The sequence below is a fragment of the Brachypodium distachyon genome, chromosome 5 (genome assembly GCF_000005505.3).
Source record: "Brachypodium distachyon strain Bd21 chromosome 5, Brachypodium_distachyon_v3.0, whole genome shotgun sequence".
In the NCBI taxonomy this organism is placed as follows: domain Eukaryota; kingdom Viridiplantae; phylum Streptophyta; class Magnoliopsida; order Poales; family Poaceae; genus Brachypodium; species Brachypodium distachyon.
Genome location: NC_016135.3, coordinates 24,937,701 through 24,963,931, shown reverse-complemented (window position 1 = coordinate 24,963,931; position 26,231 = coordinate 24,937,701). Strand labels below are relative to the sequence as shown.

Here is a 26,231-nt window from a genome sequence, read left to right as displayed (position 1 = left end):
ATATTACATGTATTTAGACGTTCCGTAAAAATAGATACATCCATATTTGATCAAATTTAAGTTAAGAATTTAGGATGTACCTTCTTCGTTTCCTCTCGCTCCTGCATGGCAGCTTCCTAACGGAGTTCCAGGCCGATGCAAGGGCAGGCGATGGAGAAGAAGATTTCATAATTGCGATAAGCAACAGAAGACCATGACTCGTGAAATTATTTTGTTTGCTCTCGCGTACATCTCAGCTCATAGGGCTTAATTTACGGGAATCAAAATTACTGAAAGCTTTGATTGTACAGGCTACGTATGAAATTACAACAATAGCAGAATTACACTTAACAAAAGATGACACTATAACAGGAATGCTACACTTGCAAGATGGAAAAACTATGTAACTCTTTTACAGTGTCTCATTGTACATACTGCTATCTCCAAAGGCAAAAGACCAAGAATTGCTTCAATCTCCTCTCTATTTCATATCAACTCCTCCCATTAACTCAGCCCAAAAATTAATCCATAACCCACACCGAGCATGACTTATGGCAAACGTTGCAAGTCCTCCCAATAAAAAGACGGACAATGACCAGCAACTAGTAGGTGAATTGACAGGGTAGGCAAAACTGCGAGTCCTCGGTGTATACCCCATAACCAAAGGGGTAAACCAAGATTCTTCCAATGAAAGCAGAAATCACATTGCTATGCCAAATTTACATGTATTTGCCTGGAAACATGTTGGTAGCTGAAGGAACCATGATTGGATGGATGGCCTGGAATGGCTGCACAAGCGGTGCAGGGTTTGGTACCACCATGGGCAGGTTCCCCGTTACCATGACTGGCGGAGCCCCATAGATTGGGGTAGTGCCTGAAGAGTGGAGACAACAGTTTAGTACTTTCTCATTCATTCAATCAAAGGCATTGAAGCTAAATATTGCAATGTATACATAAGTTGCCAATCATGGGCAGGATTTGTTACCTTGAAACTTTTGCAAGCCAGCTTGATATGAGTTCAACAACACAGGATGAGGCCATCCTTGGGAAATAACAGGTGTTCCATGCATAGAATCCTTCAATGAAAACCAAACAATAGATCAGCCAAAATGAGCAAGGGGGAGACACGAGCTTTGCGTTTTCTCAAAAATAAAAAAGAGCAAGGGGAAAATCTGTCTCCACTCCAGTTTATATTTGCAGTAAACATAACTTTTTTAGGGCAAGATTTGTGACATACTGGTCTAGGAATAGAGAAACCAAACATGCAGTCTACAAGGAACCAAAACTATTCAATGAGTCGCAGAAAGAAATAGAAAACGATGCTGCTTGAACCATCCTCCTACTCACAAAGAGATCCACTTGAAACCTTAATACAAACAGCAATGGTGCATAACTCACCTGCATAACTGGATGAACATAAACAACTGGACTGAACTTCCCATCAACCACCTATCATGTATGAAATAACAATAAATTAGTTCAGTTGAGCCACAGATGAAATTAATTCAGGTAACACAGATTGCATTGGGATAAATCAATAAAAACAAATGAACAGATGTTTTTAAATTAATATAGATTGTATATTAAGCAAATGAATGTAGGGCTTACAGGCTGAGGACTAGGGTTGATAAAGGCTGATCCCACTTGCAAGGGGTGATATGGTGTGCCAAGTCTAGCAGGATCTAGCCTGGTCACATTATGCCCCACAATCTGTCATACAAACATGTAAAAATAACCATGAGAATCCAGAAGCATGATCATATCAGAGTTAACCATGCATGCAAGGCAACAGTTAGGCAGCAACGAAGATCGAAGTCAGGTGTATGGGCCCTGCAACATAATTAGGATAACATAATAATAAAGCGCAGCTATCATTCAAGTGGTTGATCTTCAAAGTATCCGCATAACTAGATCCAGAGTAAAGTAAATGCAGGAGTTAACGTATAGCAAGCATCCATTTGAAGGTATGTCACATGCTGCGTGCAGGACATGATATCCTATGCCATATTTCCCTTTCATCATTTACGAAAATATGATAATACATCCAACTCAAAGATTAAAAGTCTAAATTTCAGAAGAGTAAATAAAATTACTTACTGATTGAACATACTGAGGTGAAGCGCCAAAGTTTCCAGGAGCCAGGTTATTATAATGAACAACCTTGCTGGATAGAGATGAACTGCCTGGCAGAGAGTGAGCTTCAAATACAGGTACACCAGTTGGAACTCCAGCGACAGAGTTTGAGATGTAGTTTGGGTTAACAGGGGGTGCAACTGCAAGTACCGGTCTGGAACTTGCAAAAGATGGAGAGAAGACCTTAGCATGGGGGTTGAGTTTGGATTCCTGAAATAAAGTTTTAAGAATGCCAATGAATGGATTGATAACATTAACTGCACTTGTAAACATAATGCAGTAGTGTAGGTAATAAAGTGAAAGAAGATTCATGAACAACAGTACAAAAAGGGGTTGACATTAGGGCATGTACAGTGATTATGCTTTTACACGTGTGCTTAAAGAGAGTACAATGGTATAGCCAAGCACCCATGTAAGAGTCATCTCATGCAAGTACCTCTCTATAGGTGCTTAGATGGTTGTATAATCCATATTAATTCAACAGTTTTCTACTACCAAGCGCCTACATTGCAAATACCCTGACTCAAATCTTTTCAGAAGAAAACTTTGATTTGTGATAATCCAGAATAAGGGTGCAGAACTGTAACAGCAATACTTCGTCAAGAACATTGACCTTTGGCTGACCACACTTAATTAATTGACTATTCCTCCGTTCCATAATTCTTGTCTTAAATTTCCCAAAACTGGATGTATCTATTCCTAAAAAGCGTCTAGATACATGTAATGTTTCGACAAGAATTATGGAACGGAGGGAGTATTATTTTATTAATATTGATAATTAATTGGTGAAGAAAAGTATTTTCCCTGTGCAACCATTTATCTGCAATGATTTATGTTCAGCATGAGTATTATTTTACTAATATTGATAAAAGCACACGTTTACAAATTACAGATAAAAAGTGCTGTACAATTGTCGTCCAAATGCGGACACAGTGACACACTATACGATTAAAAAGTTTACAAAATCAGCAAGCGCTACATTATAGGTAAGATGTTAGACACACTTATCACCAGTAGTGCATACCAAAGGAGCTCACCTTACAAGTGCTTTTGCTTGACATGAATATTTTTGTAGCTGAACTATTGGTTGGCTGAGAGGTTTTAACATTTGGAGCTACCACTGGAGTACTTAAAACTAAAATGGTAGCATTTCCCTCTTTTGATCCAACAGCAGCAGAACTTGAAATCCCATCTGGAGCTACATGCTCCATTGGAGAGATAAAACTTATAGCATTACTGTTCACTGAAAAATCAGACATGTTCACTTGTTTAGGGCAAGCAAGGTAAGGGCAGAAAGACTATCGCAATAGAAGAACAAAAAGGTAGAGTTACTACATTGAGCAATTTTCCCAACGGAGATATCACTCGTTTGATACAGCCTGCTGCACTTCTCAACCTGTCTGTGACATAAATAGCATTAACTAAGGTCAACATTGAATAGTACATGGTAAAAAAAGTGGAATTAAATCAAGTAGAGGATGTTGGTTTTGAAACAGCTCCATGCAAGAACCAATTGTACCAGTTAAAGGTATCCCCATTATTTGTCAAATTATCGGGAGCAAGCATGAGTCATGCATACTATATACAAGGCGGGTCATTGAGCATGATGAATACGGTTTTACAGACCTGGATGCTTTTGGATCTTTTAAATGTGAAGTTTGAGGGTCCACTGATCCACTGGCAGGCACCACGTCACAGGCAGCAGTTTTAAAATTATTTTTAGTAGGAAGGGAAACATCCTGGAAAAAAAAATTCATCAACCCATTAAAAGGCAATCTATTTCATAACATGATAAGTGCGGTAAACGTACCTTTGCAACCACTTGAACAAGATCATCAGGGAGAACAACGAGAGTATCCATGAAAGCTCCCAGCGATATATTGGCCTCATCCTTCCCATTTGCAATCTTCCTTGATTTCTTTAGCACAACACCTGCCCAATGCAGATCCATTAATCCAACGCAGTGTCAAGTTTGTCAGAACTATATAAGCACTCAGCAAAGTAGCAAACTCAAATTATGAGGTGAAAAGAACGTAGGGATTTCAGAATAAAGACCACAGTAGGAATGTTGCAAAATCAAGTTCAATCCACACATAATGCACATGATGTGCCAAGGAATAAGTATATTTTCTGAGAAACTTGGAACCAATCCAAAATGAGAAAGCATTAGCCTAAATAAAAGGAGTAATTTACCAAAATCCGAAGTGCAACTAGAATACACAAACAGACACCATTTCCAGTTATCTCCAGAAACCCCACTATGAGGTTCACATCACAGCTCACATATAGAGCGAAACCATTTATTTTACCACGGCAATCCCTCCATAATACCCAATAAGAGCTATTAACTATGTACTACGGTTGGATCACACATCAAGGATAAAAGGTTGATCACAGAATGAAACCATATTTATCTATATCTTCATAACATAGCACGAAATCCCGAACACCACCTAAAACAGCAGTGATGCGCGGGGAATTTCACCCCTAAATCAACAATTAAGATTGCTATAACATCATGACAGCCACGACCTGCAATTGGAAAAGAAAGCTAAAACAATTTCCTATGATCTACATATACTAGTATTGACTCCTCCCATAATACACAAGAGATCACCTAAGTATGACGCTTCAATCTCACGGCACAGAATGATATAGGACAAAAGGAAGAAGAATACAATGCTAGCTAATTGCATTGCAGGGGCCAGTCGAACCAATCGAGATGAATTATACAGGACAACTATCACCGCAATCATGAAGACGGAACGACCGAGATCTTGACCTCCAGAGAGCAAAACACGCATATAGCCACATCACAGAAGGGAATAGTGCCCGGCGATCTCTACCACCCGCCCCCAAATCCACCGCCCAACCTCCCAAAAACTAGGAAACCGCGACCTCCCGGCGACCACGGCCACTCCACGGGCAAGCAGATCACAGGGACACAAGCTCATTCTAAGAAAACCAGAGCGTCAACCCGCCACACGGGCGTCCACTCTCTAACCAACAGCCGGATCACGGAGCGAACGAACGCCATTCCCGTGATCCCCGAACCAAACCGCCAACCCGCCACGAGACGGACGGGAATATACAAGAGCGAGGGCGGAGGGGAGGGGAGGGGCGCGCACCGTATCCGCCGTCGACGCAGGCGGTGTGGAAGACGCCGGCGTAGGCGGATCCGTCGCGGACGCGCACCTCCACGGGCAGGCCGACCATGCAGACCGTCGCCAGCAGCAGCGCCTCGCAGACCGGCGGCGGCGCTGGCGCCGGCGTAGGCGCCGCCTTGGCCTTTTTGGGGCGGGCCATGGGTGGGGGAGGAGGAGAGGAAGCGGAACAGGGGGAGCCAAAAGGTGGGAAAGGGCAGGGAAAGGCGAAGGACCGGACGGACCAAAGCGGCACTGTTCGATCGGACGACGGATCCGGCGCGGCACTGTGCGATCCACAAAGGGAAGTGCTCTGCGCCCCGTCTGATCTGATGTTGCGCGGATCTTAAAGCGCGACAAGAGAATCTCTTGGTTGTACAGGTGCTACGCTGGGTTGTCTGGAATTATGGCGGCCTTTCTCGTCAGCTTTGTCGCTTTGCGAGTGGCATCTGTTTCGACTTTTTACTCCTCTGCGGTCGGAATGTTTTATTCACTTTCGCAAATGGCACCTGTTTACGCTTTTGCACCTATCATCGGCCTGAGGCGTGCTTCTTGTGTTCACTCAATAGCTCCTAAGTTTCCTCGCAGTGAAAAACGAAATGAATAAAGCCTCTTTGGAAGATGTTTACATTTTGGTAAAGTTTCAGATTGTTCAAACTTGATTCTTGAACAATACCATTTGAGCGATAAGCAAAACGAAATTCCACAGCACATAGAGTCATGCCTTGATACAAGGTCTGCAACGTGCGCAATCAGGCTACCGGAGCAAAACTGGATTGTCTGATAAATTTGAACCCAAAACCACAAAGTAACAAAAAGAAAGACAACAGGAAAATAACCGGTAAAATATTTGATTTAACAGTTGATCACGATAATAAATAGCGGTAGAGCAGGAGGCGGTAAAACAAAGCATAATTTCCAGTGCATATCCGAAGAATCACAATGGGGCGACAGTAAGCAGATGTTCATAATACAGTGCATAAATAGACCTTGCCAGAGGCAATCAAAATCTGGAGTCTATAAACCGTCCCTCTCTCTCTCTCTCTATTGACAAGTACTCGAACATGGCTTGACAGTTCCTTCAAATGGGTTCTGACGTGCCTCGACTCACTGGAAAAATATATGAAAAAACAGCACATTTTTAGATTAGTCAGTAGAGGTTATGGTAATCAACACTGGTATTGACATGCAAAAATAACAAAAAACATAAATTTGAAACTGGATAGAGTAGAATTCTACAAATTGTAGAGTTAGGTGCGCATTGATGATACAACGAGAAACTTCACCTGTTGTTGTGGCGGCTGCTGTGCTACTGCTTGTTGTTGGTAATTGGGATAACCAGCATAAGCTCCATAACCATACATGTTAGGATCTTGAGGTTGTGCATACCCGCCATAAGCATCATAACCTTGTCCATAGCCACCATAGTAACCAGCACCAGCATTAGCACCCCACTGGCTGGATTCCTGCTGAGGCTGGAAAGTGAAAAATGCTCAAAATCATTATGTTATGCACTTTATATACAGTATACAACTCAGACATGAATAGAACATTAGTATGCAAGAGTTGACCTGAGCCTGCTTGTTCGAAGGGCTACGTCCCCATGAAAGCCTAACATTCTGCCCACCAATTGGGGTCCCTTGCAGCATTTGCAGAGCTTGCTCAGCAGAAGGCCTGAATATGCAGTGACAACAGTAACTTAGAAGAAAGTACTTCAAAAGGTTGTGCAAAAGGAACGACTAGAAAAAACAAAACCGACCTGTTTACAAACTGAACAAAACCACATCTTTTCCCAACAGGGATCTTAACATGGATAACTTCTCCATAAGGAGCAAACACTTGTTTCAAGGCGTCTTCAGTGACATTGGGGTCAAGGCCACCAACAAATATCTGATATCGACAATAAACAAAAAGGTCAATAAAACTGAAAATTAATAAGTGTATACAGAAAAGTAGAACTAAGAACGCACGGTGGTATTGTTAGGATCATTGTCAGACTGAGCTCCTTGAGTATTTGTATTTGGTACTGTAAATGAAAGCAAAGAAAGTGAAGGAAATACATTGTAAGACTTGTCAAATATCAAAACAGTAAACATGAATGCATATCATGCAAGAGTTTATTGTCCATTAAAGTAGTTAGCTTAAAATATACTCCAACCATGTCATATGCATCGAGAAGAATAGAGAACATCACAGAAGGCAATTTGGTTAACTAAATTAGCTCACCAAACAGGAACAAATAGTTATCAAGAATCAAGATAAGTTTAGTAACTAGTACATAAAGCCAGGATAAACACCCAGTCAAGAAGACAGTAGACATGAATGACAAATTTTATTTAACAGATTAGTAATGCAGTCAATTGGCCAAAGATTGCTAGTGAGTCAATAATAAATCAGATACAGGTAGAATCATGGCCGGGTAAGCATAATACTATTATGAGTGCTATGTGCATACAGACTCAAAATAAGCTACATTTGAAACACAAAATATCGAACGCAGTGAACTGTTGAAATCTCAGGTCCAACCATTGATTCCATCTCAATTTATCAGGGGTACAATGGAAGCAAGTGAAATGAGAGCTCAAAAGCGGCATACTGCATTAGTTACAAAACGGGATGTTCATCAAAAGGGTAAATATAACACAGTACATACTGATTACAACATTGCAAGGAATCACTAACTTTGGTTATATAAAATTATCTTGGTAAGAAACTTAAGGAAATGGAAAGTCCAACTCTCAATCCAAGAAGAATGGGTTCAATTCCTCAACTGCTAACACTAATGAATGAAGAAACTACCACAACTACAAGACATACCGGTTTAGTTTGCGTATGTGCATCCCCAATCGAACATGGGCCATACAAAATTTTATAGACGAAGGAAATAAGTTTTAAAGGTAAACATAGAAGTGCAATAGATCCTGAAGTAACTACAAAAAGAAAAATTACATAAATAGAAGAGCCAAAAAGGGACATCAAATTTAGGACACGAATGGTTTCACTGACCTAAATGAGGCCACACATTACACACAAAAATGACGCAACTCAAGTCAATTCCTGGGCTCCTATAGGCTATATGAAGAGAGCCTGTTGACAACCTGCTTCCAGATAGCATGACTTTCATGAGTCTACTATTGTCTACTGTTCTAATTCCAATGCATTGATCCCAATTAAACAATGACTTTATGCAGAAAAAACATGACACCTATCTCCGATTTCTACACAAACAAGGAAAATATAGAAACGGCAAAAGGTAAAGGCACTCTCAAGCATAGCAACCAGGTATACAGCATATATGCAATGCAATAGCTAATAAATACTGCAGGGACATGAGATTGGCAACATTTACCTCTCTCCTGAACCCCTGTTGTTTTTCTATTTGCTGCTGGACCAATGCGCATAGGTCTGGAAGAACAAGGCATCCCATTCATTTCTGTCATGGCACGAGCTTGCTCTGTAGGATCACCGAATTTTACAAATCCATAACCCTTTGAACGCATTGTCATCTTATCAGTGACAACTTTTGCGCCCTTCACTGAAGGGTAATGGACCCTGAATGTCTCTTGTAATATGTAATCTGTAACATCTGCTGCCAAATCCCCAACAAAAATTGTATAATCTGGGGTATCATCACGCTTTTCACCAGCACTGGCCCAATTCAGTCTGTATGCTAGGTCAACATTTGGCATTGCATGTCCATTGTACCCTTGAAGAACTCGCTCAGCGGCTGCATGGCTCGTAAACTCAACAAAGCCATAACCCTGAAGTTGTCCAGTTTGCTTGTCACGGATAAGCTTCACGGATTGAAGCTGTGAATCAAAGCAAAGTAAAGAGATGGTCAGTAAACAGTGAAAGTACAGAAGACACATACTCAAGATACAAGCAATCATCCATGTCTAGCCACTCTTATGATCAGAGCGACAAGACTAAACCTATGGTACTGAAACTGATCCTCATAAATCATATTGAGCAGATTAATACATATGTTAAACATACTCTGCAGAACCGCCACACCCATGTGGGAAGTTAATAAGTAGAAACAAAAACTTCAGTTAACTAGACAATGTAAATTCTTTGTTTCACAAGTCATTACACCATCATACAATCATACCAAAATATTCTTCGCAAAAAAAAAGCAATCATACCAAAATACATTTAACCGCAGATCAAAATTCACAAGCTAAATCAGCTAGAGCTCGAATTTTTATGCACATATATTAGGTCCCTATATGATATAGGACCACAACGAAGTAAGTCACATCCTAGAGCTTGATTTTTTAGCAGTTCTACCATCACAACTCGATCGATCGTTATAACTTTACAACTAGAGCGAATACTGACAGCGACTCGTACATCCACTAATCCAATTTAGGCGCAACCAAAGCTCACATCAGATCGTTTAGGAAGAAGAAATATCACGTCAGATCGGGACGCATACCTCCCCGGTGGACGCGAAGCAGCCGTGGATGTAAGTCTCGTCCATCCAGTACTGGAGATCTCCGATCCAGAGCGTCCTCACCTCGTCCGCCGCCGCGGGAGCGGACGGCGCCTGAGGAGCAGCGTAGTACTGCTGCGGAGCAGGCGGTTGCCCATAGGCCGCCTGTGGCGGCGGCTGGCCCCACATCGCCTGCGGCTGCTGCGGCGGCGGTTGCGCGTACTGATGCGGCATCGGCGGCGGGATCGTGCCCCACTGAGGAGGCTGCCCGGCCGCGCCTTGCGGAGGCATGGGCGCCCCCATGCCGGGCTGTGGCTGCGACGGCGGAGGCTGCTGCATCATGGCGACAGACCGGAACCCTAGGCAGAGAGAGAGAGAGGGTGTGAGAGAGAGAGACGGGAGAGAAGATTGGGATTTCAGGGTTGAGATTTGTCCGTACAGAAGGAGACTTACCGTGGTCCGTGGGCGACTATCGGGTGTGCTTGTCCAGTTGTCCCTTTCCTTTTTCTTTTTTGAAATACAAACTGCTGTCATTGTCCGCTTTTTTACTTGAAATTTGGAAAAACATGAAGGAAAAAATATAAAGCTGTCCAAACAAGAAATTAAAAATATATAACTCGTATATATAGTCAAATCCAGCTTTTTAACTAATAATTTATATAAACAAATTGTGATCACATTTATTACGTTTAATGAACTTTTGTACTTCATATGTGTTGATATCTTTTGTTACACTAGAGTACATGTATATGGTGTGTCAAAATTTGACGGTCAACAAAAGTTATACGCTGTGCATTTTGAAACGGATGGAGTAGTTTTAGATGTATCTGATCCGACTTTAATTTTATTACTCCATCCGACCCATACTATTTGTCATTGATTTGGTAATCTTCGATAAGTAATAAGATCAGAGGGAGTAGATGTATTTGCCCTACGTTTGGCATCGTCTAACATATTGTGAAAAATATTTTCATAGCATCACCTAACGATCAGAGAGAGCATATGTTACTCCGTATTAATTTTTGCTATAAGCTTGGTAAGTTTGACGGTCAAGATAAATTATGCATCCTATATTTTAGAATGGATGGAGTAATTAGGAACTGTACTGGGATGATATTGAAGTTCTGGATTTTTTAGGAGGTCAGATATTTTAAACACTGAAACTAACCATGCTAAGATGGATGAACATATTGTCAAGCTTTGAGGCACATGGCGAAGATCGTGACTGCCTGACTGGTTGGTAGTGACGCGCAAACATGGACCGCAAGGCCGAGTCGATCGACCGAACACACTCTGAAATTTTCAATACCTGGTAGTAGTTCATAATCCAATGGCTTACATTCAACATAGAAAATCCTCGATCTAAGAAAAAACATATTCATTCTAAGGGCCAATGAATCTGGCACGTTACCGAATGCATGCCATATATCGGTCACACTTCAAAGCGAATAAGAAGGCTAATTTTATTTAGGCACTGTTTCACTCCATGAAGAAATCGAGGTGTGATCTTCCCCGCCCCAGACGCAGGAAACCTTTTCCAAGATCTGCTCCATGACCGACGGGCAGGTCGCCACGAGACGCTTGAACCCAACGGTCTTCATGACGGCACCAAGCATTTCCGGCGAGGCCAGGAACGCGATGCAAACCCTTCGCAGCTGCGGGCAGCCGTGTTGCTCTGCCAAGATCAGCATGGTCGCGACGGAAGAAACATCAACGGTTTCAGTTAACTTGGTCTCGCAGATAAACTTCAGCATGTCCACCCGGTACCGGTGCGCTGCAACGAGCAGGCGCCGCGTCGTCGCAGCATCTTCACCGTCTTTGTGGTTATCGGGCAGGGAATCTGTGTAGATGAAGTGGAGCAGCGCCTCGAAGACCGACGGCTCCATGTCGTCGATCTGGATGCGCCGAATGGCGCATTCGTTGGTGATCGTAGGACCGAAGAGCTCCGCCTTGAAGACCGGCGATCGAGCCGCCAGCAGGCAGCGGTGGGCACGGAACACTTGGCCGTCCACACTGAATGCCACGTCCGTCCCTTCCCCGTTCTTCAGCATGTCTTCAAGATGCTGGTGCAGAAAGGCACTTGTCCTGGTTGGTTTAAACGATGCAGACTGTTTGTTTCCCCAAATTTGGCCGACTTCTGCCTCTGCATCCGATTGAAATGCTGCCATGACTTTAGCAAAATTCTACCCACCTTGGGGGTCTAGTTCTTCCGCTTGCCTGAACTTGGCCGATCCACGAGCAACTAGTTCCCTGACCAAACCGTGGCAATGCCAGAACGCTGCAAATATTGGCCTAGCAATTCTGAACACCGACCAAGCATAGCTGCCAACTGAACCAACATCAACATCTTCTACGTGAGACCCTTTGATCACAGTCAGCACGCACCTGATCGTCAGGCAATCGCCGTCGAGGCACGACGAGTGCTTCAGCCAGGATTTCGCGACGAAATCAGGGTAGCCCCGGCTGTCGCTTGGCGCTTCAAAGATCTCTGTTGCAGTCTGGGTCACTGGCCAGACCTCCGTGCCATCTTTCTGCAGGATGCCTAGTCCGTACATGACCCGGACATCCGTGGCTCCCCAGAGAAGGTGCAGGAAGACCGATGACCAGGCAGCAGAGCCGTTCTCCTTGCAGCCATCTGGGTAGAACCTGATGATCCAGTGGCAGCCACCGGCGCTGAAGATGCTGGAGCTGACATGCTGGCCGACGCCCACGCCGTCGAGCAGCGAGTAGCTGGTGACTCTGAACTCATGGGTTGCTGTCGCGGCTTCCGTCAGGCTCACGGAGGATGTCTTGGGCAGGCGGCGCCATCCGGCCGAGGAAGCTGAGAGGTCAGCCATGGCAGCCTTGGCAGGAGAAGGAGCAGTGCTAGTGTAAAACGGATCGTGATGAAGTGATGTGCGGTGGGTTTAGGAAACAGCTTATATATACAGAGGACTGGAGTAGCAGGTTAGCAGCCCGTTCAGGGATCAGGAACTCCAAGCGTCACCCCACCATAACCGAGAGGATTGCATTAATCTGAACAGCACGGACATTTCATATTCCCATGCGCTTGGAATATCAATGGTCACCACCAACTCGTCATAATGATGTACTGCTAGGGAAATGAGACGCCATAAATCTGTTTTGCCACCATTGACATCTACTCTTTGGCCCCCTTTTTCTCGGTTTCTAGGCAGCTTCAGTCTAGGAAGCCACCAGCTAAAAGAGGAGAAAACCTTAGTTTTTTTTGGCATGCTGAACTTCCTATAGTTCAAATTGAGAAACTACTGTATGTTGGACTAGCTTCCCGAGCTTCTCCACCAAAAGGTTATGAAAATGCCACTCGACTTCGTACGGGTCAAATGCCACCGTGTGAAATCGCTCCAATCTGTTCTTTTTCTTGCCACTGTTTCAGTCATTTTGCTCTAGAAAATTAGGTGGTGAATGATTGCCGTGTGTGGTTTATGGTTTATAGAGTGATGAACTTTTTTCATGCCATATACAGACTGAGTCTTACTGACTGCTGAAATCAGAAGGGCAAGGATGATCCAGGGCCAGAGCAGGGTAGTAGACTAAAGAATGTGGTTTACACTCCCCTGTCGAACTGCAGGTTCATCTCAGTATAACGAATACACACAGGAACCAGTCATGCATCCATGGCACACACAGATTTTTCCAAATTAAAACTTTCTCCATGGTACCAATGAGCTATTCAGTCATGTAGTGTATATATATACAAAAACACATTAGAGGGCTTACACAAAAGATATAACCACGAAACACAGAAATGCAGCTACCTGAACCTTGTTAAAACTCAGTACCGCTATTTAGATGGCGAATGATTGCAGTGTGCACTTTGTTTCTGAAGTGTACACAGTGAGTATTCTTTGAGCATGTGTATAAGCATCTTGAGTTATGGGCATATTAGGCAGCAAGTAATTACCCATTTTGAAGTTATGGACATCCAGGAGTACTATACATATATTACCAGTACAAGTATACTAATAAGGAGGAGTATTCAGGGAAAACTATACCACCTTCCCAATATAAAGGGATTACTACTACATCTTATTGAGTGCTGAAGTCTGGCCATTGTGAAAAAGGACAAGGGTGATCCAGTGCCAGAGCATGGGTAGTAGACTAAAGAATGTGGTTTTACAGTTCCATTGTTTTGTTAGATCAGCTCCGGTGTTGAACTGTAGTTTCATATCAGCATAACTACTACATACACACGAAAACCAGTAAAGCATGCATATAAATTCCAAATCAAGGAAAACGAAAAGGAGAGGAGAGCCAACACACCACAGATTATTTTTCCAAATTAAAACTTTCTCCATGGTACCAATGAGCCATTCAGTCATGTAATGTATATATATACAAAAACACATTGGAGAGCTTACACAAGAGATATAACACTGAAACACAGAAATGCAGTTACCTGAACCTGGTTAAAATTCAGTACCGCTGTTTAGTGCGAAATGTATCATCTTATTCTACTTCTCACAAGACTTGTCGCTCCAAATGAGGGACACTTTGCCTAAAATATCCTTCATAATCAAAGGGCAGCTCGCTACGAGATGCTTGAATCCATCGGTTTCTATGACAGGACCAAGCATGTTTGGCGAGGCCATGAATCTGATGCAAGCTTGCCGCAGCTGAGAGCAGTGGTGTTGCTCGGCTAGAGCTAGGGTTGTTGCCACCGTTTCAACATCAATACTATCGCTTAACTTCTTTTCACATAGCAATCTTAGCCTGTCGACTCCATAACGATCAGCAGCAACAAGGAGGTGTTGCATAGCTGCAGCTTTGCCATCTTTGCAGGTATCTGAAAGGGTATCTGTGTAGATGAAGTGAAGAAGCGCCTCGAATATGAGAGGCTCCATGTCATCGATCTTGATGCACTGTGTGGCGTTGTTTTCTTTCATCGGACCAAAGAGCTCAGCCCTGAACACCGGAGAGCGGAAAGCCAAAACACATCTATGAGCACGGAACAATTGGCCACACACCGAAAACGTCACATCTGCACCTTCTCCATCAGTCAACATGTTCCCAAAATCAAGGTGCAGATTGGATGGTGGAACTACGATTGAATTCATCTCAACATCTTCAGTACGAGATTCTTTCACAACAGTCAGCAAGCACCTGATCGTCAAGCAGTCGTTCTCGACGAACGGTGACCCTTGAAGCTTGGATTTCTCGACGAATTTGATGAACCCCCAATTGTCACTTGCCGGAGAGAACGTATGCTTCATGTGGGAGTTGGTCACCGGAGACAGCCTGCCGTCTTTCTCCAACAAATTCAGGGTGAACCTGGCCCTGACGTCCTTCTCGCGGCTGAAGTAGTACAGGAAGGCCGAGGCGTTGCCGAGGCAGGTGGTCGAAGATCCATCCGGGTAGAACCTGACGGCCCAGTCGAGGCCGCCGACGGTGAAGGTGCTGGAGCTGACGTACCTGCCGACGCCCATGCCGTCCACGAGCGAGTAGCCGGTCACCCTGAAGTCGTGGACCGCGGTGACGGAGTCCGTCATGCTCATCGACGACGTCTTGGGCAGGCAGTGGCCGGGCGCCCCAAGAATCGAGTCGCGATGATGATCACCCATGGCAGCAGCAGGAAAAAACTAACCGATCAAGCGAGAAACTCTTGGAACCCAGCATCCATGAGGGCATTGCAAGGTCGGACGATCCGATCCGGGCAGCCTCAGCGGCGCGGCGCGTTGGCGGATCGGGGAAGGGGGCCGATGTCGGGGGAGAAGACCATCGGGAATCAATTTGGGGGAAGATGCGCCGCCACCACGCGCCCGCCCGCCCGCCCAACCGGGGACAGCCCTTCGCTGACTCCTTCCGGGAACCGCACCCTCGATTCCCCCCAAGGGCGCGCACAGCTGAGGTCGCCCGCCGGCTGCCGGAGATGGAGAGGAGGGAGCAGGAGGAGAGGAAGAGGAAAACCCCTGGAAATTGCGTGAGCTACTGAGCAGGAGCCAAAGTGCCGAACCCCCCGTGCGGCGCAAGAGAAACCCCTCCCCTGCCCTGGCTACGACTATGACTACTGCCCGTTTCGGCGTTTCCGTTTCCGGTGCCTCCGCGAGCGTGGACTGGCCCAGCTAGAGTTACCCCGTTTGACGGCCCGTAGTCCGCTGCGGCTGGAAGCCCGTGCGGTCTAGCAACGGAAGAACGAACGAGATGTAGTAAGCCCATCGAAGATTTAGAAAATCGCTCACCATGAGTCCTACCAGCAAACGCGAGCCCTTCGCTCAAAAAAAAAAAAGCAAACGCGAACCCGAAATTTCAAAAAACTCGAAAGCCATGTTTAGAAGTTCTACCGTTACCTAAAAAAAGAAGAAGCTTTACAAAGTTCTAGAAGTATACGTTTAAAGGAGGCTTAATTGGCGGTGCTCCGCCAAGATGAAAGCTGGCGTGATTTGACAGGTTTTTTTTTTACCTTTTTGGACTGCTTTTTTATTTTTAATATTTTGAATTTTGCTTTATTAACTTTTAATTTTAAAGTTCTACTTTTCTCAACTTTTGATTCTTTAAATCTTAATTTTGCTTTTGCTAACAACAAAAGGTAAAAACTCACCAAGATGCAACTCTCTCAACGATGCTGACGAGTCAGACCTAGCCATAGGAGGCGGCGGAGTCCCAGATCCAAACCATAGGAGGCCCTCGGCGCGCGTGGATCTGACCGGGGAAAGTCGGCGGCGGCACAAGAAGAGGGCGACTGCGCCAGCAACGCGACCAAATTCGGCTATAGGAGGTGACGACAGCCCGGATCCAGGTCATAGGAGGCCCCGACGCGCGTAGATCCGACCGGGGAAGTCAGCGGAGGCATGAGAAGAGGGTGACCGCGGCATTGGCGCGACCAGATCTGGCCATTTGAGGTGGCTGCATCCTGGATCCAAGGCTATAGGAGGCCCTCAGGGCGCGTGGATCCGACTAGGGGAATCGGCGACGGCACGAGAAGAGAGCGACCGCGGCAGCGACGCAACTGGATCCGGCTATAGGATGTGGTGGCGGCTCGAATCCAAGTCACAAGAGGCCCTGACGCTCGTAGATCCGACCAAGAAGGTCGGCGGCGCAACCAGATCTGACCGTTTGTGGAGGCGGCAGCCTGGATCCAAGCCATAGGAGGCCCCGACACGCGTGCATCCTCACAAGGGAGGTCTGCAGCGCGATAAGAGGGAGGTCGGCGGCGGGGCAAGGAGAGGGTCGCCACGACGACTGCAGGAGGAGGGGAGGTGGTAGGTGGGGGATGGGAAAGGCAAGAGAATGGGGGAGAGGAAGGCAGTATGTGAAGGATGAAGGGAGGTAGGGTGAAGGAAGGGGGGAGGGAGTTGGGAACCGTATCACCCGTGGATTTGACCGCACCGTGTGGTCACCCGCTAAAGAGGTATCGTGCGTATATAGCAGTTTCAAAAAAGTAAATGCTCACATGTTAATATATTTCTTAGTAAAAATTTCCACTTATGTAGTATACTTCCACATTTGACATGTACAACTCGTTTGGTAACCAAAAATTCATTTCATTTGATCAAAATGAAATGAAATCCAATTTTTTGATAGGATTTCATTTGGTTGAATTTGAATTCCGGGTTGAAAAATCATGTTTGTCTGCCACATGGAATTGAAGAGTGAGAGACAATTTTAAAGAAATGATGGATTTTAGAGAGGAATTGTAGCTAGTTATAGTGTGATTTCATGAAATTTGAGATTGAATTCCTGTGCCTAATTCCGTGCCAACTAAACAAGTTGTTTTTTGGAATTCAAAATGAATTCTACAATTCTATAACAAAATGACGGATGGCAAACGAGCTGGTATGTTTTTTTTACCAAAAAAGCTGAAACTTACTAGCGAGACACACAGGACACACATGGTATTTAGTAGTTATATGAAAATATGACTAAAATTCTACATGTATGTATGAATTTATAATGTAATTTCCATTACGAAGTAATTTAAAATTTGAACTACCTAAAAAGAGAAATATGTGCATCTACAATAGATGAATGATACGTCTATTAAGACGAACACATATATCTTTTTGTCTAGCCTGTAAATGAAAATCTTAATTTCTCAATGAAAGCATCAAAACTTTAAGCAGGCTCAGTTAATTTGCAGGACAACGGATCGAGTTTGAGATTGATACCCACTTTCTCGGTCTCGCTCATATGTCCGAGTTGAGCCAAGCCGATTCTTGGAACTTCTTGAGACTCCGGAGCAAAGCGGCCGGGTCAAGCGAAGACCGTACTTTCTCGCCGAGGAGCCACCGCCAGTCCCTGGGGAGCTGGTACACCAAAAGCCTAAGCCGGTGCAGGCTCGCGGCGGTTCGACCCTCTGCGGCAGAAGAACTGTCAAGGTTTTTGACTATGACAACGATGAAGCCAAACGAGGAGACAAACGCCAGGCAGATGCGAATTTTGTGTTGGAACTCCTCATCGGCAAACAATGTCGTCACCTGCGTCCGGAACTGGGTCAGCTTCTCTTGGACCTTCGTCCCAAACAGGCTCACGCTCTGTCGGACCTTCGTCCCGAACAGAGTCAGACTCTGTTGGACCCGCGTCCCGAATACAGTCAAGCCCCATGCGACCTGCGTTCCCACAAAAAATGACACCCAAAAACAGAAGGTATGCTGATCAAATCGGAACAAGGCTGAGGCAGAATATATCAGAGAAATCACTCGTGTACTTACCCGGGACGACGGCAGCTTCTGTTCCAAGATATCCATCATGACCAAGGGGCAGCTTTGCACAAGATGGTTAAACCCATCGGTCTCCCTGATAGCTTCGAGCACGGTCTTGGAAGAAACAAACGCAATGCAAGCGTCCTTGAGCTTCCCCCGGTGGTGCTGCTCCGCCAAGGCCAGCGTCGTGGCCACATTGTCCACGTCGATGCTCCGGCACAGCTTCCACTCGCACGCCGCGGCCAGCCCGTGCACCGCGTACCGGTCCGCGGCGACCAACAAGTGCTGCAGCAATGGCGCCGCGTCGTCCTTGTCATAATCCGCGGCGAGATCGTCCGTGTAGATGAAGCCGAGGAGCGCCTCGAAGATGGAAGGCTCCATGTCGTGGATCTCGATGGGCCGGGTGTTTGTGGAGGAGCTCTCGTTCATGGGCCCGAAGAGCTCTGCTTTGAACACCGGGGAACGAGCGGCTAGCACGCCCCTGTGGGCCGGGAAGAGCCGGTCGCCGATGATGAAGGTCACGTCAGGGGCTTCTTCTTCCCCGTTCAGCACGGCTGCCAGGCCTTTCTGATGAGGCTGATCCACGTTGCGGCGGCGGCGGCGGCCCACGGTGGCGCTCTTCGTGGAGCATCTCAGCCATGTCCAGCGCAGGAACTGCTTGGCTTTGGAGATATCGACGTTTGCTTCCAGGTACTGCTTGAGCTTGGACAAATCGACGGTGAATTCCATGGCGAAGGCTGGAGATCTACTAGAGCTAGCAGAAAAGGGCAGTTGGCGTTGGCCTATAAATCTGGAACGAGATTTGCACAGATGGCCGAGACTCTGCTTTGTACCTGTGCACGCACGAGAGGATACGTACGTACGTGCTTCACGTCGTGTTGTACAAGAAAGAAGAGATAAATATGTAGAATCCCTTGAAAATAGAATAGAACCAGTTAGAATTCGCGCCCCTACATATGTGCTTCTTGCCTTATCTGATTCGAGACAACAAGCCGGGAAGGAGAGAGAGAGGGCCTTGTAAATTCTAAATTGACCACCGAAAAGGTACAGTGCAATCTGAACCCAATCTGAACCGTCCTTGTGTTCACATTTGGCGGAGAGGCAGGGTGTACCCAATCAAAAGAATTTTCACAAAATAAAACTCATATTTCTTACTTTGTTAGGCAGCGGCGCTTCGGCATCACGTTCTTGTGGAGACACCGTCTTGGGTGGCGGGGCTGAGGGCCTACTAGCGTCATTTTTGGAAGGCTGACCATAGTGGGAAGTACCTCCATACTGAGTAGTAACATATATGTGATGTCATGCATTGTGTAATTTATTAGATTGTAGATCCATCTTGTCTTGGTTTGTGTAATGTTATGGTAACATATCTAGTTATTTATCATCTCCAAATTTTTTTCCATTTAATAGTATGACATGTCACCAAAATGCTTAGTTGGCATTGCATGTTACTACCTAACTTACTCTCACTATGAGTAGTCGAATAGATGTGCGTTTTCACTTAACCTAAATTTGATAGATTAAATCATTAACATTATTTCTGAAAACCATGACACCTGCGCCTGCTACTGGCCTAACTACATCTCCTCTACGACGGGGTCTTTGATGACGGTCAAACCACACCTGACCGTGGAACAGTCATCTAGCAGCTTGGACTTCTCTACAAACTTAAGGACACCCCAAGACCGTCCCGGCTCGAAGGTTCGTGCGAATGTCACGGCCGGGTTTACAATCCGCATACACTTTGCCGTCCATCCCCCGCAAACTGAGCGTGTACTTGGCCTTCACGCTCGTCGCGTTTGCCCCCGCGTAGCCAGGCCCCTGGCTGTTGCCGTCGTCAGGGTAGAAGTGTATGTTCCAGTCGCTGCCGCCGACGCTGAACGTGCTCGAGCTCACGAACTTGTCGGCGCCCATGCCGCCGAGCAGCGAGTAGCTCGTGATCGTGAAGTTGTGCGCCCCCGTGGCCGTCGGCGTCACGCATCTCGACGACGTCTCGGTGGCCGGCCGGCACCTGCGCCCGCTGCTTTTTACCCAAAGCAAGAGTTGGTGCCTCCCATGGGCAAAAGTTAGTCAATACGCGGGCGAACAGAAGGCAACGGCGTACGTTCGCTAGTTAGTCGATCTCTCTTATATAAGAGCACGAAGATACACACGCTGCATGATCGAAATTGGTCCAATATGGAAAAATAACTCGATACCATTTTGGCGACACTAACATAGTCTCAGACTCATCGCGGCAACGGCCTTGTCCAAAATCTCCATCACGACCCAAGGGCAGCTCGTTATGACTTGTGAGGTACTTGAATCCTTCACAACAGCGAACACATTCTCAGATACGCCACGCCGTGCTGCCAAAACAGGATGAGTACTTCCAAATTCTAACATGAAACAATATTTTCTGTAATTTACTTTTTCTTCTTCCAAAAAACGACAACTACACGTGCCAAATCTTATGTGTAAGTAAATTTGTGACCGGTGTAAAAATACTGCTAAAAGTATGGGTACATACACGCAACATCAGAATTTACTTTTCAAGAGCATCTTTAATTATTATTTTTGTCCCGAACACGAAATGTTCTTTTGGACATGAAAATTTATAGGTGGGTTAAAGAATTAAATATAAATATATATTTGCTATTGAAAATACAATTTTTAAATATATATGTTTTTTGCTCTCTTTTTTATCTCGTCTGTAAGTGTATCCGGAGCCAAAACACTTTCTCTCTGTCCGCAAAAAATAATCTGTTTTTTCACACATAATCGGTGGCCTCTTCGGCACGCTGACGCGCATCCTCCGGCAAAACCCTCCTGGTTACTCCTCTCCTTCCATGCTCCTCACAGCCGAATCGCCCATTGCCCACTGGCTCTTGAATTTATAGCATATTTGTATTCAGGAAAAATATCGTATATTTAAATGAAAAAAAGTAATCGAACATTGATAACTGGATAAGTTTATTCATCATGAAAGAAATCTTTGATCCATGTAACACACATATTGAAAAATACACAATGGCACGTGACCCAAACTTTTTTTCTAAAAACACACACCGCAGATGCTCACAAACACGCACATACACTCATCATATGAATATGAATATGCGCACACAAATATCCTACCCTACGAGCACCTTCGAGAGACCGACACAACAGATCTTTAGGTTGACTAAGTCATCACAAATGTTTAGTTGTTGGTAGGTATTTTACCAATCTTTTTTTTTTAAAAACAATCTGTTTCACGAGACGAGGACAGCTTGCGAGGAGATGGCTGAACCCGTCGGTCTTCCTGACAGCCCTTAGCCTATCCCCCGAAGCCATAATAAACTCCACACAAGCTTTCTTGAGAGCCCTGCAGCCATGCTGCTGCGCCAAGACCAGCGTCGTCGCGACCGTCTTCGTCTTGATGCTACCACAAAGGTCCGCAGCCTATCGACTCCGTACCGATCCGCGACGACCATCAGGTGCTGCAAGTTTTCAGTCTTGCCTTGTCTGTAGTCATCCGTCACGCAATCAGTGTACAAAAAGTGAAGAAGCGCCTCGAAGATCGACGGCTCCATGTCGTCGATCTGAATTATGCATTGCGCCGACTCCTCCTCCTTCGTCGGGCCAAACAGCTCCGCCCTGAAAACCGGAGACCGTGCAGCCAGCAAGCATTTGTGGGCACGGAACACTTGTCCGCCCACATTGAATGTCACAGTTCGGCCCAACTACTCATACATGAGCTGATGCTTTTACCGATCCAGGTCCACATGGGCGCACAACATATAAGGCCTCAAGCCTAACTCAACACGAAAGACTGATCCAATAGGTGAGGTTTGCTACACCTTATATGTTGTGCTCCTCCACAGTCAATTTTCGATGTGGGACTAAACCCAACACTCCATCCTTCAGCATCTGCCCAAGATGATCTTGGAAATTCGGCTGCGGTGGAGCCACGGCGGCGTGGGTTTTAAGCTTGGTGCGAGACTTCTTGATGACGGTGATGACACACCTCACCGTCAAGGTGCCATTGTCGTCGAGGTGGGAACATGGCATCAGATCCGAGTTCTTGAAGAACACGCGGTAGCCCCATGTTAGCACTCAACGAGAGAGAGTGAGATTGTATTGATTCGAGTGCTGTTCTTCTCGCTGAATTGCGGCCAGGGGATTGAGTTCTACAGCGGTTCCTATTTCTTCCAAGCCAAGTTCTAATTACAGAGGGGAAAACTACTTGTAGCCGGTGACGGCGTCCAGGCTCCATTCGTTGCCTCGCAGACGGACTGGCAGCTGGCGCGGCCTCTTGGGCCGGTCTTCTCCCGTAGCCGGGCCGGTAGTAGTAGGAAGGCCCAACGCTGGTGGATCACCTGGTGGAGACGGTGCGTTGACAATCCCCCCATCCTGAGAACCAGCTTGTCCCCAAGCTGGCGCACGCGGGAAGCGCTGGTGTAGAGCATCAAGATCCTCCCAAGTTGCCATGTCATCAGATAATCCAGACCAGACCACGAGTCCTTGCGCAATTGTAGTGGCGCCCTTGCGACGGACACGACGCTGCAAGATGGTAGTAGGGACTTGCAGTGCATGATAGGAATCAGGTAAGTGCGCTTGTACCTGCTGCGAAGGACCCAGAGCTCGCTTGAGTTGAGAGACATGGACCACAGGATGAATACGGCTGGTAGGCGGCAGTTCCAAGCGATAGGCAACCTTGCCGACACGTTCCAAAATGAGAAAAGGCCCATAGAACTTGAATGAGAGCTTGTGATGAGCACGGACAGCCGCAGAAGATTGAATGTAAGGCTGTAACTTCAGAAAGACTGAATCACCAACAGAAAACTCACGAAAGGAGCGCTTCTTGTCGGCATGATGTTTCATCTTCTGTTGGACACGAAGCAGGTGCTGACGAAGCAAATCAGTGACCAATTGACGTTCATCAAACCATTGTTGCAAATTTGGCACGGCGCAGGCATCAGCTGGAACAAGACCCAAATGCCGAGGAGATCGCCCATACAAAATCTCAAAAGGTGACTTGTTCAAAGTAGAGTGCCAGTTTGTATTATACCAATACTCAGCAAGGGGTAGCCAAGATGCCCAGCGGGAAGGATAAGAATGAGCAAAACAGCGCGGATAGGCCTCCAATGACTGATTGACGCGTTCAGTTTGACCGTCGGTCTGTGGATGATAAGAAGAACTCATCCGTAGCTTAGTATCGGTCAGATGAAACAGCTCTTGCCAGAATTTACTTGTGAATATGCGATCACGGTCAGAAACAATGGAGACAGGCCAGCCATGAAGCTTGTAGATATGATCAACAAAGAGACGGGCAATCCCAGGAGCAGTATAAGGGTGGCTAATGGGGATAAAATGAGCATACCGCGAGAACTTGTCCACCACGACAAAGACACCATCCATACGTCCCGAGCGTGGAAATCCCTCGACGAAGTCCATGGAAATTATTTCCCATGCCTGTGTTGGCACCGGGAGAGGCTCCAGGAGACCCGGGTAACGCACTTGTTCGGGCTTGGCCTGCTGACAAATGGAGCAACGCTGAACAGCCAACTTCACCATGCGTTTCATGCCCGGCCAGCGAAAGAGTGCAGAAATACGCCGATAAGTGACAGGGAAGCCAGAATGGCCGCCAGCTGGACTGTCATGCAAGGCAGAGATAACCCGATTCTGAAGTTCAGTAGAATGGCCCAGCCAAAGACGCCCAGCTTGACGAATCAGACCATCTTTCAAAGAAAACTGGGGACAAGCAGCGGGGCAAGTGGCAAGCTTTTCTAGAAGAGCACGATCCTGCGGATGAGATTGATAGCCGGTCATGATATCAGCTAACCAAGTGGGTTGAATGGCAGAAATGGCCAGGACAGCACCAGATTCCGAAGTAGACACAGGACGGCGAGACAGAGCATCGGCGGCACCATTTTCAGCACCCTTGCGATAGGAAATGGTGTACTGTAAACCCAGCATCTTGGTCAAAGCTTTGTGTTGCCAAGAAGTATGGAGACGCTGATCATTAAGATGTGATAAACTACGTTGATCAGTAACAATGTGAAATTCACCGGATTGCAGGTAGGGCCGCCACTGGTCGACAGCGAGGAGAATCGCGAGATACTCCTTCTCATAAGTAGAAAGACCACGGGTACGAGGGCCTAGAGACTTACTGACAAACGCAATAGGATGGCCGTCTTGAAGCAAAACAGCGCCAATGCCCACGTCCGAAGCATCAGTTTCGACAGTAAATTGCTTGCTGAAGTTGGGTAAGGCCAACACCGGTGCAGTGACAAGAGCAGATTTCAGGGCTTGAAACGCGGCATCCGCCGTAGAAGTCCATACGAACAATGTGCCTTTGCGCAACAGAGCAGTCAATGGTTTGCTGATAACACCATAGTGACGCACAAATTTGCGATAGTAGCCGGCTAGACCTAGAAAACTGCGAAGGTCTTTAACTGATAGAGGTACAGGCCAGTCACGAACAGCTGCAATTTGATGCAAATGTTCTTCACGTGTACGGCTGTAAATGAGAATATCATCGAAGAATACTAACACAAACTGGCGAAGGAAAGGCGCCAAAGTGTCGTTCATAGCACTTAAGAATGTGGCAGGGGCACCCGTTGAACTCAAAATGACCGTGATGGGTCTGAAATGCTGTTTTGTACTCCTCGCCGGGCACCAGCCTGATCTGATGGTACCCAGCGCGTAAATCCAACTTGCTGAACCATGAAGCACCAGCAAGTTCATCCAAGAGTTCATCAATAATAGGTACTGGATATTTAGATTTGACTGTCAAAGCATTAAGATGCCGATAGTCGATGACCATGCGCCAGGAAGTATCCTTCTTCTTGACGAGCAAAACAGGAGAAGAGAAAGCACTGGCACTAGGCTGGATCACACCAGAAACCAACATGTCGGCGACCTGCTTCTCAATCTCATTCTTGAGCTGTGGAGTGTAGCGATAGGGACGTATACTCACTGGTGGGGCGCCAGGCAGAAGAGGAATGGCATGATCGTGCAACCGGCGAGGGGGCAGCCCGACAGGTTCAGCGAATACAGCTTGGTACTGATCCAAAATAGACTGCACATCAGTAGGAAACTCCACAGTCTGGGAAGGAACAGTCACTGAAATTTCCAGCACAGTGCAAGCAAATTGATCAGGGGATTGTCCTTGCAAAGTAACAGCACGACCATGGTGAACAAAGGTCATCCACTTTTGATTCCAATCCACATACATAGGACTGTGCTGTGCTAACCAATTAATGCCCAAAATACCCTCATAATTGCCCAAGGCCAGAAACTTGAACGATGTATTGAATAAAGAGCCAGCACATTCCCAGACGCCAGTAGGCAGAAACTGAATACAAGGCATGAAAGCACCATCGGCTATACGTACTCGCAGTTGTTTGGCCATAGGACTGACACCAACGAGCTGAGACTGAAACTTATCATTGAGAAAAGAATGAGTGCTGCCAGAGTCAATGAGAAACATAACTGGCTGACCTTGAACTGTGCCCAACAGCTGAAACGTAAGAGTGGCTGGTGCACGGATGACAGCATCAACAGCTAAAGCAAGCACACCGGCAGGTTCGTCAGTCAGAGATGCAGCATCAGAAGAATCAGCTTGCAGGAACTCCAATACTTCCTGCATCACATGCAATTGGACAGTAGGCTTGCATTGGTGATCACGCGTGTACTTCTCACCACAGACAAAACACAAGCCTCGGGCACGGCGGTATGACCGCAACATGGCCCATTTGTCATCGGCGGGAGTTGTCTGAGCGCGACCATCCACGCGACGGTCCTCCGACGACTTCAGTGGAAGGGGAGGGAGCGCCGCTGGTGTTGGAGGTAGTGGATGAGCCCGTCGTGGTGCAGGCGGTGCCAAGGCTGCCACCAGAGGTTTGGCTCTTCCTGCAA

General features: G+C 46.2%; 6 protein-coding genes and 1 pseudogene across 7 annotated transcripts; all 7 read right to left on the bottom strand.

Moving 5' to 3' along the window:
* Positions 1-214: 214 nt before the first annotated feature.
* LOC100834150 lies at positions 215-5,470 on the bottom strand. The gene is made up of 10 exons (XM_003579278.4): positions 5,241-5,470; positions 3,923-4,044; positions 3,739-3,851; positions 3,448-3,512; positions 3,150-3,355; positions 2,077-2,322; positions 1,588-1,689; positions 1,378-1,428; positions 965-1,055; positions 215-853 (listed from the first exon to the last, which is right to left on the bottom strand). Exons 1-10 carry the CDS (start codon positions 5,416-5,418, stop codon positions 699-701), a joined length of 1,329 nt encoding a protein of 442 aa, XP_003579326.1. The 5' UTR covers positions 5,419-5,470; the 3' UTR covers positions 215-698.
* A 620-nt stretch (positions 5,471-6,090) lies between these two features.
* On the bottom strand, positions 6,091-10,126 carry LOC100827124 (polyadenylate-binding protein RBP45). Of its 2 annotated transcripts, none has more exons than XM_003580541.4 (7): positions 9,694-10,126; positions 8,605-9,064; positions 7,226-7,281; positions 7,015-7,145; positions 6,827-6,929; positions 6,542-6,730; positions 6,091-6,365 (listed from the first exon to the last, which is right to left on the bottom strand). In XM_003580541.4, the coding sequence occupies exons 1-7, from the start codon at positions 10,030-10,032 to the stop codon at positions 6,363-6,365; spliced, it is 1,281 nt and encodes a 426-aa protein (XP_003580589.1). In that variant the 5' UTR covers positions 10,033-10,126; the 3' UTR covers positions 6,091-6,362. The 2 variants fall into 2 exon arrangements, with proteins under 2 accessions (XP_003580589.1, XP_010240455.1); XM_010242153.3 differs by having other exon boundaries at positions 6,542-6,721.
* A 992-nt stretch (positions 10,127-11,118) lies between these two features.
* Positions 11,119-11,964, bottom strand: LOC112269506 (BTB/POZ and MATH domain-containing protein 1-like). Its single transcript, XM_024456351.1, has one exon. It carries the CDS (start codon positions 11,856-11,858, stop codon positions 11,154-11,156), a length of 705 nt encoding a protein of 234 aa, XP_024312119.1. The 5' UTR covers positions 11,859-11,964; the 3' UTR covers positions 11,119-11,153.
* LOC100833840 (BTB/POZ and MATH domain-containing protein 4) lies at positions 11,874-12,527 on the bottom strand. Its single transcript, XM_024456082.1, has one exon. The coding sequence runs from the start codon at positions 12,525-12,527 to the stop codon at positions 11,874-11,876; it is 654 nt and encodes a 217-aa protein (XP_024311850.1).
* A 1,450-nt stretch (positions 12,528-13,977) lies between these two features.
* Positions 13,978-15,682, bottom strand: LOC100826820 (BTB/POZ and MATH domain-containing protein 2). Its single transcript, XM_010242152.3, has one exon. The coding sequence runs from the start codon at positions 15,267-15,269 to the stop codon at positions 14,163-14,165; it is 1,107 nt and encodes a 368-aa protein (XP_010240454.1). The 5' UTR covers positions 15,270-15,682; the 3' UTR covers positions 13,978-14,162.
* Positions 15,683-17,790: 2,108 nt separating this feature from the next.
* Positions 17,791-19,076, bottom strand: LOC100833533 (BTB/POZ and MATH domain-containing protein 3). Its single transcript, XM_010228975.2, has 2 exons — positions 18,357-19,076; positions 17,791-18,254 (listed from the first exon to the last, which is right to left on the bottom strand). The coding sequence occupies exons 1-2, from the start codon at positions 19,074-19,076 to the stop codon at positions 17,832-17,834; spliced, it is 1,143 nt and encodes a 380-aa protein (XP_010227277.1). The 3' UTR covers positions 17,791-17,831.
* An 848-nt stretch (positions 19,077-19,924) lies between these two features.
* LOC112269394 lies at positions 19,925-21,201 on the bottom strand (annotated as a pseudogene).
* Between the last annotated feature and the right edge of the window lie 5,030 nt (positions 21,202-26,231).

Excerpts from the sequence above, each read along its gene's own strand:
- LOC100826820 (XM_010242152.3), bottom strand. The coding sequence starts at position 15,269 with ATGGGTGATCATCATCGCGACTCGATTCTTGGGGCGCCCGGCCACTGC.
- LOC100827124 (XM_003580541.4), bottom strand. The coding sequence starts at position 10,032 with ATGATGCAGCAGCCTCCGCCGTCGCAGCCACAGCCCGGCATGGGGGCG. Across the intron at positions 7,146-7,225 it reads ATGATCCTAACAATACCACC|ATATTTGTTGGTGGCCTTGA; the intron begins GTGCGTTCTTAG and ends TGTCGATATCAG. Across the intron at positions 6,930-7,014 it reads TTTGTTCAGTTTGTAAACAG|GCCTTCTGCTGAGCAAGCTC; the intron begins GTCGGTTTTGTT and ends CTGCATATTCAG.
- LOC112269506 (XM_024456351.1), bottom strand. The coding sequence starts at position 11,858 with ATGGCAGCATTTCAATCGGATGCAGAGGCAGAAGTCGGCCAAATTTGG.
- LOC100834150 (XM_003579278.4), bottom strand. The coding sequence starts at position 5,418 with ATGGCCCGCCCCAAAAAGGCCAAGGCGGCGCCTACGCCGGCGCCAGCG. Across the intron at positions 1,690-2,076 it reads CACCTCAGTATGTTCAATCA|ATTGTGGGGCATAATGTGAC; the intron begins GTAAGTAATTTT and ends TTTGTATGACAG. Across the intron at positions 1,056-1,377 it reads ATGTTCATCCAGTTATGCAG|GATTCTATGCATGGAACACC; the intron begins GTGAGTTATGCA and ends TTTTCATTGAAG.
- LOC100833533 (XM_010228975.2), bottom strand. The coding sequence starts at position 19,076 with ATGGAATTCACCGTCGATTTGTCCAAGCTCAAGCAGTACCTGGAAGCA. Across the intron at positions 18,255-18,356 it reads AGAAGCTGCCGTCGTCCCGG|GTCGCATGGGGCTTGACTGT; the intron begins GTAAGTACACGA and ends GTGGGAACGCAG.
- LOC100833840 (XM_024456082.1), bottom strand. The coding sequence starts at position 12,527 with ATGGCTGACCTCTCAGCTTCCTCGGCCGGATGGCGCCGCCTGCCCAAG.